The 16,765-nt window shown below is 40.8% G+C and overlaps 1 protein-coding gene across 7 annotated transcripts in view; it reads right to left on the reverse strand.

The window, feature by feature from the left end:
• abcc9 (ATP-binding cassette, sub-family C (CFTR/MRP), member 9) overlaps positions 1–16,765 on the reverse strand; it is a 74,218-nt gene that overhangs the window by 43,127 nt on the left and 14,326 nt on the right. For all 7 annotated transcript variants that reach the window (XR_520560.1, XR_520563.1, XR_520562.1 and 4 more), the window contains exons 9-18: positions 14,406–14,570; positions 13,140–13,295; positions 12,291–12,425; positions 11,996–12,158; positions 11,242–11,282; positions 10,997–11,139; positions 10,627–10,735; positions 6,160–6,267; positions 2,275–2,347; positions 396–501 (exon numbers count right to left, since the gene is read on the reverse strand). Coding sequence is in view for 3 of the 7 variants with exons in the window: in XM_008291928.1 (XP_008290150.1) it covers positions 396–501; positions 2,275–2,347; positions 6,160–6,267; positions 10,627–10,735; positions 10,997–11,139; positions 11,242–11,282; positions 11,996–12,158; positions 12,291–12,425; positions 13,140–13,295; positions 14,406–14,570 (1,199 nt within the window). In the remaining 4 variants the exon portion in view is untranslated. The remainder of the gene's footprint in view (positions 1–395; positions 502–2,274; positions 2,348–6,159; positions 6,268–10,626; positions 10,736–10,996; positions 11,140–11,241; positions 11,283–11,995; positions 12,159–12,290; positions 12,426–13,139; positions 13,296–14,405; positions 14,571–16,765) is intronic.

Consider the following 16,765-nt stretch of genomic DNA (forward strand, 5'->3'; position numbering starts at 1 on the left):
AAAAGGCATTTACATGTCCCGTCCAGTGACGCTAGAGTAGGATACACCTGTGTTTCCTCACTTTAAGCTCCTCCCAAAGCCTGCATTTATGGAATGTGAAGAGTCTCCATGGTGGTGGAGGAGGAACGATTTCCAGGAGAGAGGACGTGAAGAAGAATTTAAGCTTAAGCGAAGATGTAAGTCAGTTTACAGTTGGCCTCCATGACAATCGAAGCCACCATCATTGAGTGGGTACAAAGACGGACATTTGAGAAACATTTTCGTACTTCGTTTTTCAGCCTCGAGGATTGCCACTTAATCAATCTGTTAACGACTACATTCACAACTAGCTTGACACCACAGAGAATCCCTGCATTTAAAATGACGTTCTTCAAAGTGTTGCTGTAACGTCTTACTTGCTCCAGTAGACTCTTCCTTCAATGGCTTGCATCTCTCCGAGCATGGCCAGCAGCAGGGAGGATTTCCCACAACCCACCTGGCCCACGATCATCGTCAGCTGACCTGAGATGGAAACAAATAGAAGAGTTGGAGAACGTTATGGTTTGTGTAGAAGATATCTACGAATAATAATACATAGTAAAAAAGTTAGCTTATATATTTGAAATTTGATGTACCTACAGATTTATTTAAGTTGTAAATATCCAATATTTGCTTTTAAAAAACAGAATATATGATACACAACCTAAGCTCAAACAGAGCCCTACTGGTGGTTCTTAAAAACCAAAAAGACAAATCCTTGGAATTCCAACTCTCCAATGACTTGATCTCTTAGTTATTTCCTAAACTAACTATCCATACTGCTGGCCGAAAGTCTAAAGAAGTTCCTTGAAGAACAACTTTCATATAAAAAAGTCACAAAGATATAAGTAGAGAAAGCTTCACACTTCAGTTCCTCCAAGTAACATCACAGCAACGCTTGGCAGAACAACAAATCCTGGTTGTCTTCGTAGTGGCATAGCTGGGATTGCGATCGAGTCACTTCCCAGGGGAAGATGCAAGTGTGTGTGATATACTACCCTGCTGGTGGCCTCCTCAATATGACTTAGTCCCCTGGCACTTGATATTTGACTGACAAGTGTGTAGTATTACTGTCGCTTTCTGTGTAGCAGCAGGCCTGCATGAGTCATTCAGACTCGAGCAGTGTTTTCATAGTTTGAGCACGGGTGGAAAGATGGGAGGTAGGTCAGTGTTTACATCCCTCAGGGGAGACGTAAAGAGCTCCGATATCTCTGGTCTCAGCTGTCAAATGGCAGCAGTAAAGCTCAAAACTCCTGTTGTGTCCGTTCTGTCGACGTCCCAGATCACCTGGAGCTTCAGAGGTGTCCAGCCCCGACGAGCAAATTCTGAACAAATTTCTTAACCGGTAAGGGGACGCCTTATCATACAATAATCGATACCACAATCTCGACGGACATCATTCTGTGTCCTGATACAGCTGCTTTAAATGCGGTTATGTGTTTATCTGCCACTAGGTCACATCGATGCTTTATTAGCAGCTCACCTATAAAAAGCCAATTCTGGCCAGTGGGCATTAAGCGTCACAGAGGAGCTTCTCATGGTGCCCATTTATTGGCTAAACTTGAGCAATTCTCTCCGTTTGGCAACACTGAGCTACCAGTAGTTCGAGTGACAAACTTCCACTGGTCACTATAGTGTTTAACAGTAAGAAGCTCCCCCTGGTGGCCCAATCTGGTACTACAGCTAATGTGCAATACATCTCTATCCAATATATTCGAGGAAAGTTGGGTCGCACCTGATAATTAACGCCAACTGCATTGCTAAAGTTGCCTTTAAACTGTATACCTGGAACTAACTAAACCAAAACTTAACAGTTCAGATTAGCAGCGCTGTCAGATGGATGAGACTTTAACAGTCTATTTAAATGTGTATCAGTGATAGAATTTGTTACTAATGAGTTCTCGCTAAATAGAATTAGAGCATTAGTTGCATTTATTACATCTAACCCTTAACTAACCAGGAGTTTTACTGATTTGGGTTTTACGGAATACTTAAATGTTAATTCTGGTGATTTATGATTCAAATTCTGACATGCTTGAGTTTAAGTGATCTATTGTTGGGCAGAAATTATGGGCTTTGTTCAGACAGCTGGTGAATCAGATGTTTAAAAACTGTCCGCACTGCTATTTTGGAATATCTGATTGGACTTGTGTGTTCAACTTATCTGCATGTGTAGCTGTGGTAAAGACATAAGTTATCCAGACTTAATAAATCAATCTGGACACAATCTGAATACCAAAAAATCTGACTTCCTACCTGTAGGGATCCGTATGCTGATGTCTGACAGCGTCAGCTGGTTGTTTCCCCACGTGAAGGATCCGTTGCTCACCTAAACAAAAACAGACGAAGAGAAACAATCAATAAATTCAACAGCTGATGTTGTGCATTCATTTATTCTCTGCCGTGTTTGTTTCCCACCAACATTTCCATTATGCAACACGACTACGTGCTGTTTTCTTGTTTGTTCAACCGGAGCGCAGCACATGACCCATTTCGTGCCCCGACCCAGAGTTTAAGAAACCTCAGCGGCGAGTTCACGGCTGCGATAACTGCATTACACAAGCAGGAACACACACTGTGTTCGTCGTACGAGGGACCCCGAACCGAGTGTGGTCCCTGTGACGCGTTTCTCAGGTTCTGCAGAGTTCATTTCAGTGAGCGCTGATAAATAAAAACAGCGTTACACAAGAGTGACAGGTGCTGCAGCTCCGCCTGGTCAGAGCCGGATATCGGAAGACTCTGCATCCAGGTTTTTGTCTCTAGCAAGAAATAATTAAAAGGAGAATAATCCCAAGGGTGAGAACAAAATATACATATAACATATGGTTTTATCAGGAAAAACAACCAAAGGAAAGCTTCAAATTGTTATATTTCATCAAAATTATATTTTCATCTGCATCAGTGCCTGTAAAAAAAAACTATTTTCAGGAATTAAATAAAATACTCTGCCGTGATCATTTTTTACCACAAAAAAGTTGGATGACCTTGTTTAAGATTCTCCTTCTCAGACAGAAAGTTTAAGAAATTGATATTTTTTAATGTTGTTAGCAAGTAACGGCCAGTAGTTTGACTTCTTTAGGTATAACAGTGCATTTTAAAGGCTGTAAAATCAATAATAAACTCAACAAAAAGAAGGAATAAATCTACTTCCTCAGCTTCATCGACAGCCAAAAGGAGGTAAACAAATCTATACTTTGATTACCACCAGTCAGACATTACTGACATGAACTTCTCAGACAAATATGATGAAAATTAAATAAATATTTTGTCTCAAATGTGGAAAAAAAGTTTGGAATATTCAGGCATTTGTGTTTATTATAAATACAAAACTAAGTACACGACAGTAAACGGAGTTCTTTAGCCTTCATTGTCCTATTTTTGCTGAGTTTCGTTGCAAAATTGCAGGTCAGAAGTCAGAAATTACAACTCTACCAACAAAGAAATTCAATCTGTGGGTTACAGATGGAAAAATTAACGTCTGATACGAATCTTTCACAGCATTAATTGTCAGGAAATGAGAACACAGACAGAAACGTGCGACGGACGTTTGTATATAATCCCCGTTTCACATCCCTCCTTCCTGCTCAGACTCCGTTTACATTCCTCCCATCTGCTGCATTTATTTGTTTATTTTATGTTTATTTTATCTGACAATTCCCCCCCTCAAGCTTTTCCTCCTCAGCTCCCCGATCCCCAAGACACAGATCCCAAAAGGCTTCTAGAGGCAGGGAACATCTTCGTTTCTGTGTTTTCTAGAGGAGATTACTTAAATCGTATTTGTTCTTTTGTGTTTTAGAGGTTGAGTCATTTGAGAATGATATTAAAACTGATGAGATGCTTCAAGTTCATCTTGAAGAAGATTACAGTCCAGATCTTTTTACACAAAGCAATTAGGAAACAACCAAATCTCAAATAAACACTTCTTTCAGGCATCAACACTGTACTTAAATTATCTTATCAGGATAAACAAACATGCCAGAAATCTCAGATATGAGTCGCGGCTACTGTAAAAAAACACTGAAGATTGTAAAAAGCAGGATGAAGAACAAAGATGGAAAGCAAAGATCAGATATTATCCACAAAAATACAAGTGGGAGGGACGGAGAACGGAAGCTGAGAGGAGATGAGGAGAGAAACGTAAAAATAAGACGATATGAGGTTTCACTGGGAGGTCAGTCAGAATACTTAAAGATTATTTAATACATGATGTAAGAAGCTGCTGGAAATAACCTGTAACTGTTGTAAATAAAACAAGATCAATTTTGTATATGGAATAACAAGAAAACGGAAACAAGTTTAGTTTTCTGAGCCAATTTCTCGACTGGAAAAACAACATACAAACTGTCTGTATGAAGAGGATAAAGACCTTTTTACTCATAAGTAAAGGCAAACAACAGTCACTTTAATTCCTTCAGAATTTCCCTATACTTTACTATGCAATAGAGGCATTCCCACATCATGATGCTGCCGCCACCATGCCCACCCTGAAGCATGGTGGCGGCAGCATCATGATGGAATATACTTTCTTCATCCCACACCTGGGAAACTTACACGCCACAGCAGCATCCAAAAATACATAAAGTACAAGAAAATAATAATAATTAAGTAATATGCATCCCGGTGTCCGCACACAGCAGGTCCAAGGCCCACCGTCTCAGGTTTAGAAATATTTAGAATATATATAGAAATGATTATATAGAATTATCTAGAATTCTATAGAATTATTAAGGATATTTCTATATATATAGAACTTTTTTTTTATTTTTTTAAATTTATTTATAATTTCTATATATAGAATTCTACAACATTCTATAGAATTCTGAATAATTCTATAGAATGTTTTAGAATTCTGTAGAATCATTTATAATTTTTACAGGTATTTTAATAATGAGGATTAGCTTTATAAAAAGGGACTGAAAAACCTTTCTTTCTAGGAGACATTTTAATCTTTAAAATCTTAATGCCTGTTGTGTTTTTACAAGTTTTTATGGGTTTTAATTCCAGTTGTAGCACTTTAAGATAGTTTTTACAATGTAAAGTGTTTTTTTTAAATACAAATCTATTATTATTATTATTATTATTATTATTATTAGCTGATAAAATCCTACACTGACAAGCCAACAAGAACTGTGCTCACTATGGAAGAGCGACCACGTATTCCACTTTTCTAATTAGCAGAGCGTCCGGACGGCAGCGTCACTCCACAGGGATGAAGCAGGAAGAGGAGTCTTCACAGAGGGGCTGAGAAAATGCTGGACACATTCACAAGGCCCTTCACGGGGCAACAAATTCTCGTGTGAATTCTACACTTCCTGAGAAGACAGCGAGTACGTGCACACACACACGGACGCATGTCACATGTATGATCCGGTGCACCCACCAAAGCCCCCGTGGATGTACAAACAGTGCAGATATGAAACAGCTGCTCACGCGCTTAAATAAACAACAACAGCGTTCGGCTCTTCGTCGTCTGTGTTGATGACCTCCTCGTGTGAATTAAACACTTAATGTGAGATGGGTTGGTAATAAATACGGGGACATCCGCAGATCACATGATGGTTTAGTCATTTCTTTTAAAGCTGACATGAAGCAGAACTCAAAAGCAGTTTAAAAATGGGTGAAAAAAACTGGTGAAGATTCTTTCGGTATTTAAAAATATCCATCAAGAGTAAAAGTTTCCCTTTTTCTTATCAATGCAAAGACGAGTTCACGATTAATTCAAACAAAGAGCAATGGGTTAGGGAATGGACACAGGGTCTTACTACAATTCAATTTTAATGAAAGTAGAGAACTTTTTTCCATCGTTGACACTTCGTTGGGCAGATAAACGACTAAAATTATTGGAAAAGTAAAGTCCTGCAGCTACACGTCGAGGCAATAAACCCTTCAAGAGCAATTGAACTGAGAACAGGGAGGTGATTTGGGTGCAAACTGCGTCCGACTGCCTTTAAGGGTGAAGATTTTTTTTTTTAAATTATTATGGCTGTAGCTCTAAAATAGAGCCCCCATGTGTGGTTCAGAGCTTTACACCTAAAACCCGAAACCGTTCAAACCTTTAAAGCGAAGACATCCAAGTCTCCTCGTACTCTATTTCTAACCCAACCCCTCGACTTCAGCCATTCCCCGAACTTCGACCCTGACCTTTACAGCCACGTCCTCCGTCTCCGTCGGCCTCATCTGCCGCCTGGTCGGCTGCTCGTAGTTGTCCATCTGGTAGCGCATCGGCTGCTTCCTGTTGATGGCTTTGGTCTTGAGAGAGATATCAAAAGGACGAGGGAGAGTCGGGATTGAATGGGGGGGGAAGGAGACAGAGATTTTAAGTTAGCATTTGCTAATAAACACAAGACTTTGTTGCATCCGTTTCAGTTCCTCGGGGACAAGACGATGTTGATCAAGTGGTTTCTATCCCAACGCTGCCTCATTATCTTGATCTTATTATCCAGATGCACTAAACGTACAAACATAAAGAACATCTATGTTGTTGTATGTCATGTGAGGTTCCGTTATCGCTGTAAAACTTAGTTCAAGCATCACCAAGAATCGCTGGGAAATCTCTGCAACGTAGCAAAAGGCTGAAGGTCAGTAATCTTAATGTGGCGTCCATTATTTACAACCATACGTGGGTGGAATTAACATAACGCTGCTACGAAGTTTTTATTATTTTGTTGAAGTCTAAACGAGATTTGTTTCTTAGCATTTCTTTAAATTTGCTTTATTTTGCATGATAAAAGCAAATTGTGCAACTAAGATTAAGAGAGACTTACAGAAGAACATGCATCACAAGCAAATACAAAAGTCAAAAACACAAAATTATCAAACACAGGCTAAAAAAACACAAGCAAACAAAGCGTTGTGAGTACAAAGGTTGATATCTTTTTGCTTGATAAAGGGAAAAGTTGCTCGATGGTGAAAGAGGAAGTCTCAGCGGGTTCGTTTATGTTAAATTTAGGATTTTTAACGAAGCGTTGACTTGCAGAGGGAGCCAGAACAAAGGGTCCGCAGGTCAACAAAGTCATTAGCGTTCATGCTCCAGAGACCGTCACATCATGTCTTAAACATAAGCATCTTCTAACTGAAGGAACTCAGGGCAGGCGTGAGGCTGCAATAACGTTTTCAGTCCTTTCAGAAGTTTTATTACAATGGTAGGAGTAGGACTCGAAAGCTTCACCCGTGGTATTAACCGCAAGTGCGCCAAACCATATAGCATGAAGGAAATATATCAATGGAGGTTTGTTACGTTAGCCTACATGGTGAAGTTTAGATGTTGTCCATGTTAGAGAGGAGAAGACTGAATGACGACATGGAGAGAACAGAAACAATGAGCTTGTTGTCTTCTCTGCGCTTCACTGGTCAGCATCCACATTTAATTCAGTTTTATTTATCAAGCGCTATAAAGTTCACAACGTATGTCATCTTTTGGGAACTTCACAGAATTTTTACTGGGGTAACCCATAAAACTACGAAGAAAACCTCCATCAGAACCAGGCTCAGGGAGGGCGGATATCTGCCTCCACCAGCTGGGATGAGAGGACGAGTTTAACAAACCAGCGTTGAGACTCCAAAGCGCTAACACTCAAGTAGGCAGTATTTTCTCAGTCAGCTTTTGGGTTTGGAACAAGTAAAAAGGTTCAGACCACCTTAAAACTTCCCTGCAGTGGACTGACATCTGGTCAACATTGGTGCTATTAGGCCGTGCATGTAATAAACTGCAGCATCGTTGCATTGGTTGGGTTTCTCTTCATGATATAATCTGGCAAAGTCTTAAGCTTTCTATTGAAAAAAGCCCTGAGATGACTTATGTTGTGAATTGATGCTATATGACAGAATTATATCCCGTACATGAACTCCTTTACCTGTCCACTGGATTTTGTAATGACTTCATGAACTGGGTGGTTGGTACAAGACTGTTTGGTGATTCGAGGATATATCAGGTCACAAAGACTCCGACGTTTGATTGATTTAGCAAGCTTCTGGAAAAACACCAGCCCTCTAAATCTGTTTTCTCAATGGGATACTTGCCATTACTTCAAATTTTCAAATGGAAATACAATGGAATTGCAAGAAAATGGCACCAGATGGAGTTGAATGTGAATTAGATGGAATAAAATAATGACAATGGCAACCAGAAAGGCAAGAAAATCATCTCACATATGGAACAAGTGAAAAGTCTGCCACTGTAGTTTGAATGTCATCAGTCTATCTGCAGTGTCAGACATTTTAAGATCCTAACACCAGAGCAACAATCGCTCTTATTTTACAGCAAATACGTCGTTTCCTACCTCGTCTATCAACTAGAGAGGCACATACTCGTTGCATTCCTCTGTGTTCCTCACATTCACCTCAAAACAAAATGCTTCCAAGATTTTCTATTTCTTTCTTCTTGTAAAATAAATAAATAAAAAGCGGTTAAACCAGCCCTATATTAAATTACATTTGCTGCCCTCGTATTAATACGGTTGGATTTCAGTGGCGAGTAATGAGTTTAAAGACGCATTCTATTATGAAAATGGATATTTCGTGTTTTTGCCATTACGCCTCACAATCCCATCCGAAAACCATTACGGCTCTAAAGAGTTCTGTGAGTCACTCGGCTTTGCGGTCTGACTGTCCGTTTTAGACACAAGCGGCGATAATCCCATCGCAACATAATAGTCACCACGTGACTCAGTCGCCTGAAACCTCAGACAGCCGCACGATTAGCGTCTGGGCTGCAGCTCAGTCGGTGGTTTAGTCCCGTAAGACCCTGAAAGGCCTCGGAAACAACTAACACTAATGGAATAACGTGAAAAATTATTAATGTACCAGTAGAAACACCTAAAGGTGGATTTATATTACAGCCTCGGGGCTACGGTGAGTGTAGAAATAACGTTTTAATGATGAATTAATTCTGCTAAGAGTCGCTGTCATATGAGTGTGCAGATGCAGCCACGTTTCTGAAGTGGAACAGCACGTCGTTTATGAAATTCAACTGGAATGAGGTGACGTTAAAAGCGTTTTGAGCTGAAAACATCTGCAGAATCAGACTGAGGAGGTATTTTTAGGTTGAGATTAGTGACTCTTTGATGAACTTTGAAGAAAATTTGCACATTTCTCAACTTGTGTTTGTTTTTCATGCATTAAAATTATCCAGCGGAACCCTTAATATTCACTGGTGGGTTTGAAAGACAAGCTATCTTTAAAAAAAAAAACAAGTTAAATGACCCCATTTATCTGCCAGAAACTGCAAAAACTGAAATAACTGCAGGATTTTCAACTTTCTGACAGTTCTGGTGTGATGGCTTATTTCCTCAACAATATCTGAACATAAAATCGTATATCGATATTCAGCAAAATCACTTTATTCTCCTTTTAAAATTTGCCAAAAATAAACAGTTTGCACCAGATTCTGTAAAAACACAAAACTCTCTTTAGGCTGAACTGCAGGCAGTGTTTTCACAGAGCCAAGAGAGACTGAAAGTAAAATTAAATGCAATTGATGGTTAAAATAAATGCAGTGTGGCTGAACAATGGCAAGCAGGTCATTGGAGGATACATTCAGCATGTTGAAACGTCATCCTACAGCTGATGTGCCAAGTGGTGTGAAGTGGAAGTTATAAAATTAATTTTTCTAAGATAAAAAAATCTGAGAAATTCAGCTTTAATTGTTTGTGATTCATGGCATTATCATGTGTCATTCAGCACAGGAGACATTTCTGGGTTCTGTCCACTTCCAGTCAGGGTGGTTCTGTTTCCACGGAGGTCACACACTCCAGTTTTCAACATATTACCATTAAACACAGATAAGCCACCCTCAAGAACGTTTGAGTCACGCTGACGCCGTTTCCTTTTCCTTCTTTCTCAGAACTCGTCTGGGTGAACCGGACGCCCTCGACATTCACAGTAATTGTGCGTCACTGTCTCGATATGTGATTAATTCCTCGGAGGATCCGTTCGCTGCTCATTAGGAGTCGACATTACGCAGCGTCCCTGGAGAACCGCTCCGTTACCGCGACAACGGGACGGACACGAGTTACCTGGAGTAACACGGAAGGAATGCGAGTCGTCTGGCTCACCTCATCGATCCGAACCTCTGACGGTGATGAAACGCCGGCTGCTAAACTCTGCACATTAAAGCGACGTCTTGGCTCCCTCGGCGAGCTTTGTTAACATCATCTGGTTTAAATACCGGATACGTGTTTGGATTTTTTACTGTTTAAAGTCACCCAGAGGTTATTTAACATGATGTGAAAGCTTTGTTTGCCTCAAACCAGGTTCAAACGTCGACATCAAAACCGTTTGTGTTCTCAAAGAATAATGAGTTTTGCTGCATTTGGCTGAGAGTTAATTAAAATCAGGAGAAACAGCAGACAGTGTTGAACAAATGAGCCCACTCATTAGTGGCCATATAATCTCCCAGGAGTTACACCAAGTTAGCTTTAGTTTGGGTTCCAAGTTGTGTTCCTCTCGCCACCATCAAAGACAATGGATTAAACCTGCAATCTTTCCTCATGAAAGCAACATCAGAGCTTGTCAAGCCAATGAGAGTTTGGTCGGATGGGTCGATATCGAACCAAATCAGCCAATTAGCCGTGAGTCCTGGCCGGCCCGACTGGTGTCAGCATCACTCACCATCCCCAGGTGTTTCTTTCCAGGTTCCAGGGTCACAGATATGTCACCGTTCCTCCAGCTGTCGTCTCCGATTTCGTCACTCTGGAGAAACTCGCCGAGCTTCTGGACGCTGCGGGAACACACACAGAGTGCATTAAAAGTGCGGCTGTGACGATTCCAATTCCGCTAATCTCCGAGGAGTTTAGAGTTTCTCCTCGCTGCTGTCAGGTTTCCTCCCGGTTCCTTTAATTAGATTTACCACTGAAGCCATCTCCAGTCCGTCTTCCTTGTTTAGTCATGTCCACACCACCTCCCTCCCTCTCTCAGCCACAAACATCAATACCAGCTGTCCTCACCGGCAACACCAGCGAACACAACGCTGCGTCCTCACCTGACCAGAGCCTTGACGGCGAATCTGACGACGGTGGACAGCAGGAAGAGAGGAGTGACCAGGATGTGGAACAGCGCCAGAGCCGCGAAGGCCTCAGAAGGAGTCGGGCCGGTTTTGTTGATGAAGTGATGCATCACGAACGTCTGCAAGACACGATGTTAAACTACGGTTGAAGAAAGCAGCACGTTTAACGGGGTTTTAGTTTTGTATATAAGAAGCAGAAGTTTCACTACAAACTGTCTTACCGCCAGAACAGCAGCGATGGGAATCGCAGCGTTCATGAAAACTGCACGGAGAGAGAAAACAGGTTTTAATGCAGCGCTTTCAGGAAAAGCAGGAAAATAATTTAGCAGCTTTATAACATCATTTGCATTATTTAAGGGGTTCAATCCTAAAAATGTTGGAATATTTGGTAGCTATGATCAATAAAAAGAAAAAAATATTGATATATGATTATTTTGTAAATTTTTCATGCAGATATTTTGGTCTTTAAGGTCCTGAGTGTAAGTGTTTTATGTAAACTTCAGAACAAGTAAAAAAAATAAAAAATAATCCATATGGTGATAATCATTTATCATGTGTAAAATATTTCCTTTTTGTGTTTGTTCTTAAAAAAAACAACGGTGGCATCATATAAACAAACATTTTTGTCTTTAGGGTCCTGAGTGTTGTTTTTATCTGACAATGAACGCTGTGACTTTTTCACACTTGATGCACAAGTTGTTAAAGACAAGATATATACTGAAAAAAACACATGAACAGCTGTTATAATTTACCTCTCTGCTAAATGATGCTGTAATAACATTTTCTTCCCACAAAAAATATGCATTTCAGCTAATTCTGAGCCAGGAAAAACCCTGCATGCCTGATATTTCATCCCCAACAGAAGGATTTTTCGCCAACAAACAATAAGTCCTTTTACCTTTAAAAACATTAAGATAAAGAGTGTGGAGTTTAAGTTCTGCAGCTGTCCATTAAAAGCCCTTGTTTTCATCTTACTGGACATCGACGTGTAGAACGCGAAGGTCTTGAGGCTGGTGAGCTCTTTGCCTCTGGTCTCCTCCACGCTGTCGCAGAAGATGTTCTCCCAGGCGTACAGCTTCAGCAGCTTTATGCCTTTTAAAATCTCTGTTGTGGTTTTCAAGCGATCCGTAGAGTGTTCCTGAAAGACACAACAGAAGCTACTGCACATGCAACCAACATTACAAGAGAAAATAGCAACAGACTGCCGTATTAATCTGCAGGTAACGTGACCGATTTGAAAACAAAACAGCTGCATAGGTTCCCTGCTCACCAGCGTGTTCTTCTGTGTGTCTGCCAGCTTCGTAGCTATGAGGTACTGGACCGGCGCCAGCAGGACGATGACAGACGCTCCTACCAGAGCACTCCAGCCCAGCAGATAGTAGAGCAGGATCACTCCCATCACGATCTGCCACGAGAGGAGAAGAGTTGACTGACAAAGAACTGAACTAGACTTAAATAAACAACCTGATAACGTATTTACGAGGTGCATTTGTGTCGATGAAAGTCAAAAACCAAGCCGGATTGAAATATGGCTGCCGTTCCCCGCCAAAGAACGGAGGTCGTGTTTTGTAAACACGCCAAGCAGCGTCTGTAAAACCTCCTGAACTGTGTCATAAAGGCGACATTTCAACTTCAATTTTTTGTTTTGTGGAAGAGGCGTCAAACTGAGCGAGAAGGGCGGGTTGAGAACAAGGGTTGGGTTCTTGTGGCCAAAAAAACTCAAACAGTCGCACCACAATTTAAGCCGTTTGCACCAAAAATTCCCTTCTAAGGACTTTAAGTAGAACTTGCACTGAAAGTCCAACGCTGGGGGAGAAATTTGCGGCGAAAAAACCTGATTACTGTTGGACAAAACAACGAATATGCTCCTAGTCTGATGGATAGACATTGAAAACTGCTGTTTGTCCTCTTGGTGGTAGCCGCAGACCCACCTGCTGCCACCAGTGAAGATCCTCAACATGGAGGTTTGATTATTACACTAAATGTAATGTTTTCTCTCCAGTTTGAAGTCCATGTAGAAAATCCCAAACGCTTACCTGCGATACTATGCTGTCTTACCGCTTGCATATGATGAACAGTCTGACAATTTTTCGATAGAACCACACACAGTTTCTCCTACCTGCACAGGCATGGCCCACAGGTTGGGACAGAGGAAGAGGAACCACATCAGCTGGTTGGTCTCTATAGCGACCAGGTTGTTGATCTGCCCCAGCGTCATCTCCCCCATGGACATGTTGGAGGTGGACAGACGCAGGATCTTGTTGTAGATCATCGCCTGGTTGAAGAACAAGATGCGACGATGACACTTGATGTCACTTTGGTTTCAATCCAAAGTTTTGACTTTGAAATAAAAATCTATTTGAGGGGTTCAGCTATAATCTAAAATCAGTTAAAGTCTGAGTCAAATCAGTCTAAATGAAAGACGAGTAAAAACCCAAACCAGCTTTGAGTTAACTTGATTTTAATACCAGCTGACAGCTGCTGGTTTACGGACACATTCCTGCTTGTTCCAAAGAAAACACCAATAACTTGTGGTGCATTAGTTCCCTATTTAGCTTTTTATTGAAGTAAAATATTGTCTTGTCACTGTCATGCACTTCTCATAAAATAGCTAAAATACATTCACTGGTCGTCTAAAGGAAGATTTGACTCCAGTGCAGCACAATACAAACACGGTTTAAAGAAATTATTCTGTACTTTCGCCATCAATATCTCAAAAAACACAACTCCCAGAGCTACAAAATGTGGCGAGGACACACACAATACTGTTTATAGTTGATCTAAATGATGGAATCACTCCAGCAGAGGCCAAATTTTTAACTATCGTACCTTGAAAATGAAAAAAAAGCAAACTTTTCAAAAAAGGGCTTCAGAAAGTTCCTGTAAGTTCCATATTTCTTATTTTACCAAAAGAGTTTTTCTTTGTGAGGGTGAAAGTATAAAAATCTCCAGGTCTGACAACAGGAAATTTTCAATATTCGACCAGAACAAATAAGTAAACTGCAAACCAAATCTGAGACACTGGAGCAACACCGCTACCTGGAATGACACAAACTGACTCAGACAGTTGAAGCTAATTGGTCTAAAATGCCTGAAGTTTTGTCCACAGAGGATTTTTCTCTGTTTGTGTTCAAAACTGACAACAAAAATCAGCTGGATGACTTTTTACCTTCCAACAAGTGTGCACTAAAACACCTGAACAGCTTCCAACCGTCTGCTTCCTCAGTGTTTAAAATGATCTGCTGTCAGATCAGCTGGATAAAGTTTGTACGAGCTGCCTCAGCTCTGAGGCCTCACAGAGGTTCCTGATGTGGAACTCGTCAAAGCAACGCCTCGGTGCGGAGACAAGACGTCCAGGTTGGATTTTCCGCGATGCTTCACTCACCAGCAGAGCTCCTCGCAGGTTGATGCCCGTTTCTATGGTGACGTAGTACGAAGCCTGCAGGAAGGTTCTCTGCAGGACCAAAGCCAGGAAGAGGAGGACGGCCAGAACCGAGCTGTTCTGCAGCAGCTCCGTGGAGGACATGAAGTACACGCCTAAGTGGGTCTCCTACGAGCACAGACACAACACATGCACTTAAATTAAAAATCTGCTTTGCATTTAATGACACTGTGACAAGATTTTTAGTAATACTTATCAACAGTGTTCATATATTTGTAATATTTGTAGGAGAAATTTTCCAAAAGCACCTTGCAAGTCTTTCCTGTAACATGTTTTGCATGTAAAAACATATTTGCATATCCTGTTAAAACAAAATCTAAGAATGTTTACTTGCATATTTATTGATATTTGAGATAATTCACAAGCACTTGTGCAATTAAGACCTCATTTAATAAAAGCTCATATAAGCTTAGTTCATGAGAAAGACTCTAAATAGAGAAAAAGTGAGAATGACTGTCAAAAAAAAAAACTTTCTAAGCAAAGTGGCTGCAGCAAACATACAGATGTGAGGTTGATATCATTAATTAAGTAACTAATGATAACTATGATCCAATCCATCAGTTAGTTGTTTGGTCTATAAAATATCAGAAAATGCTGAAACATGTCGCCAAAATCCAAGATGGCGTCTTTAAATGTCTTTTTCTTGTCCAAAGATATTCAGTTTATTGTCATAAACCAGAAAATAATCTCAATTAGGACGCTGCAATGAGGAAATTCTGACTTTTTCCGTTGAAAAAATGTTCAAATTGATTCATAAATCATGAGAATAGCTGGTGATTCATTTAATAGTTGACGACTAATCAATGTATCAGCTCAGAAATTGTTTGCTGCAGCTCTGTAACTGTAACTTGAAGCCAGAAAGTTACCATAATGTCCGGACTATAAGCCGCTACTTTTTTCACACGCTTTGAACACTGCGGCTTCAACAATGATGCGGCTAATTTATGGATTTTTACGAATTTGCCTCGAGACGAACGTCACACTGAGAGCGACAACGAATGAGAGACTGAGGAAGTGTGTGACGACGTAATTCTGAGGCTGTTCAACTCTGACACTGAAGCCTTTAGTGGTGTTAGTGCAGGAGGAAGATGAAGATAGCGATCAATAACTTTTCCTGGTAGGCTGCTGTAGTTTTTATTTTCTTACCCAGCCGTGTTGCAGGCACTGTTTGGAAAAAAGCATTTACGCACTTGTGTATGTCACCGGTACGTATTTAATTAAAAGTTTAAAACACCTTTCTGTGTAAATATCTCATGTTACATCATAGACATCTGCGGCTAATAGACAAACTACGGTAATAGGTGCACTCATAAAACTGTAAAAATATTCTTTTTTTTTGGATCCTCATCACATCAGCCGATACATCGCTATAGTTTTTGATATATTTCTTGAGTTATATTTGTATGAAGAGGCATCAAAGCCACAAACACATCAACTATAACACCTTCTCTACAGTGTTGGCGTTCTTTTTCAGCGATGGAGGAAATACACCAGATTCTTCGGGAGTGTTTTTTCTAGATAATCGAAGCAGCTCAGAGACCTAATCCTGCACCATTGACAAACACGAGTGGATGCTACCCATCGGCTCGTAGCCCAGCAGCTGATGAATGAGCCACTTGAGGTGAAGAAGCTAATCGTGATTAATCAGAACGGACGACCTCAGCTTGAACCGCTGCAAAGCGCCATTTGGGTTATTGTTTTACGCCAACATTGAGCTCGAGTGTGAAGTTGAATTTTTAAGATTTATGTTTGATTATTTTGTTGTTGAGCAGACAATATCGTGACCTAAACTTCAGTTTATCAGTGAAACTGGGTAAAATAGCGTCAGAAGTCTCCTGTTTGATGCTCGGCAGTGCCTCCGTCTGCGAGTGTCGGGCGAGTGGGGAATTTTCCATGTCACTCAGACATGCAGCCCTGTTCCGCTCTCTATCTCTGCTGCCCATTATACCCACTTTAGCGGCGCTGACAGCAGCTCACACTCAGCTGGAACCACATGCAGCCAAATGGGCTGGATGAAAACGCACTGTCGCTGCGAGAGCATCTGTTCTGCTTCTCCGACTGAACCTTGGAGGAGGCTGGCACGGCTTGAACAGATCAGCGCATCGTCCTTCGCCAGCTGGACCGTCTGCGAGTGTCTGCTTTGCCTCTGCCGGCTACGGTGTCTTCATTGTGCTGTCAGGAGGCGATATTACCGTTTGGTATCACTGCAATTAGAGGCTTAGTGCAGCCGACTTTGATTTATATACACTGGTGGAGTTCTAGAAATCAATCAGCCTATTTATAGTTTAATATTTAATTAGCAA

The sequence above is a fragment of the Stegastes partitus genome, unplaced genomic scaffold (assembly GCF_000690725.1).
Source record: "Stegastes partitus isolate 25-593 unplaced genomic scaffold, Stegastes_partitus-1.0.2 Scaffold769, whole genome shotgun sequence".
Lineage (NCBI taxonomy): Eukaryota > Metazoa > Chordata > Actinopteri > Pomacentridae > Stegastes > Stegastes partitus.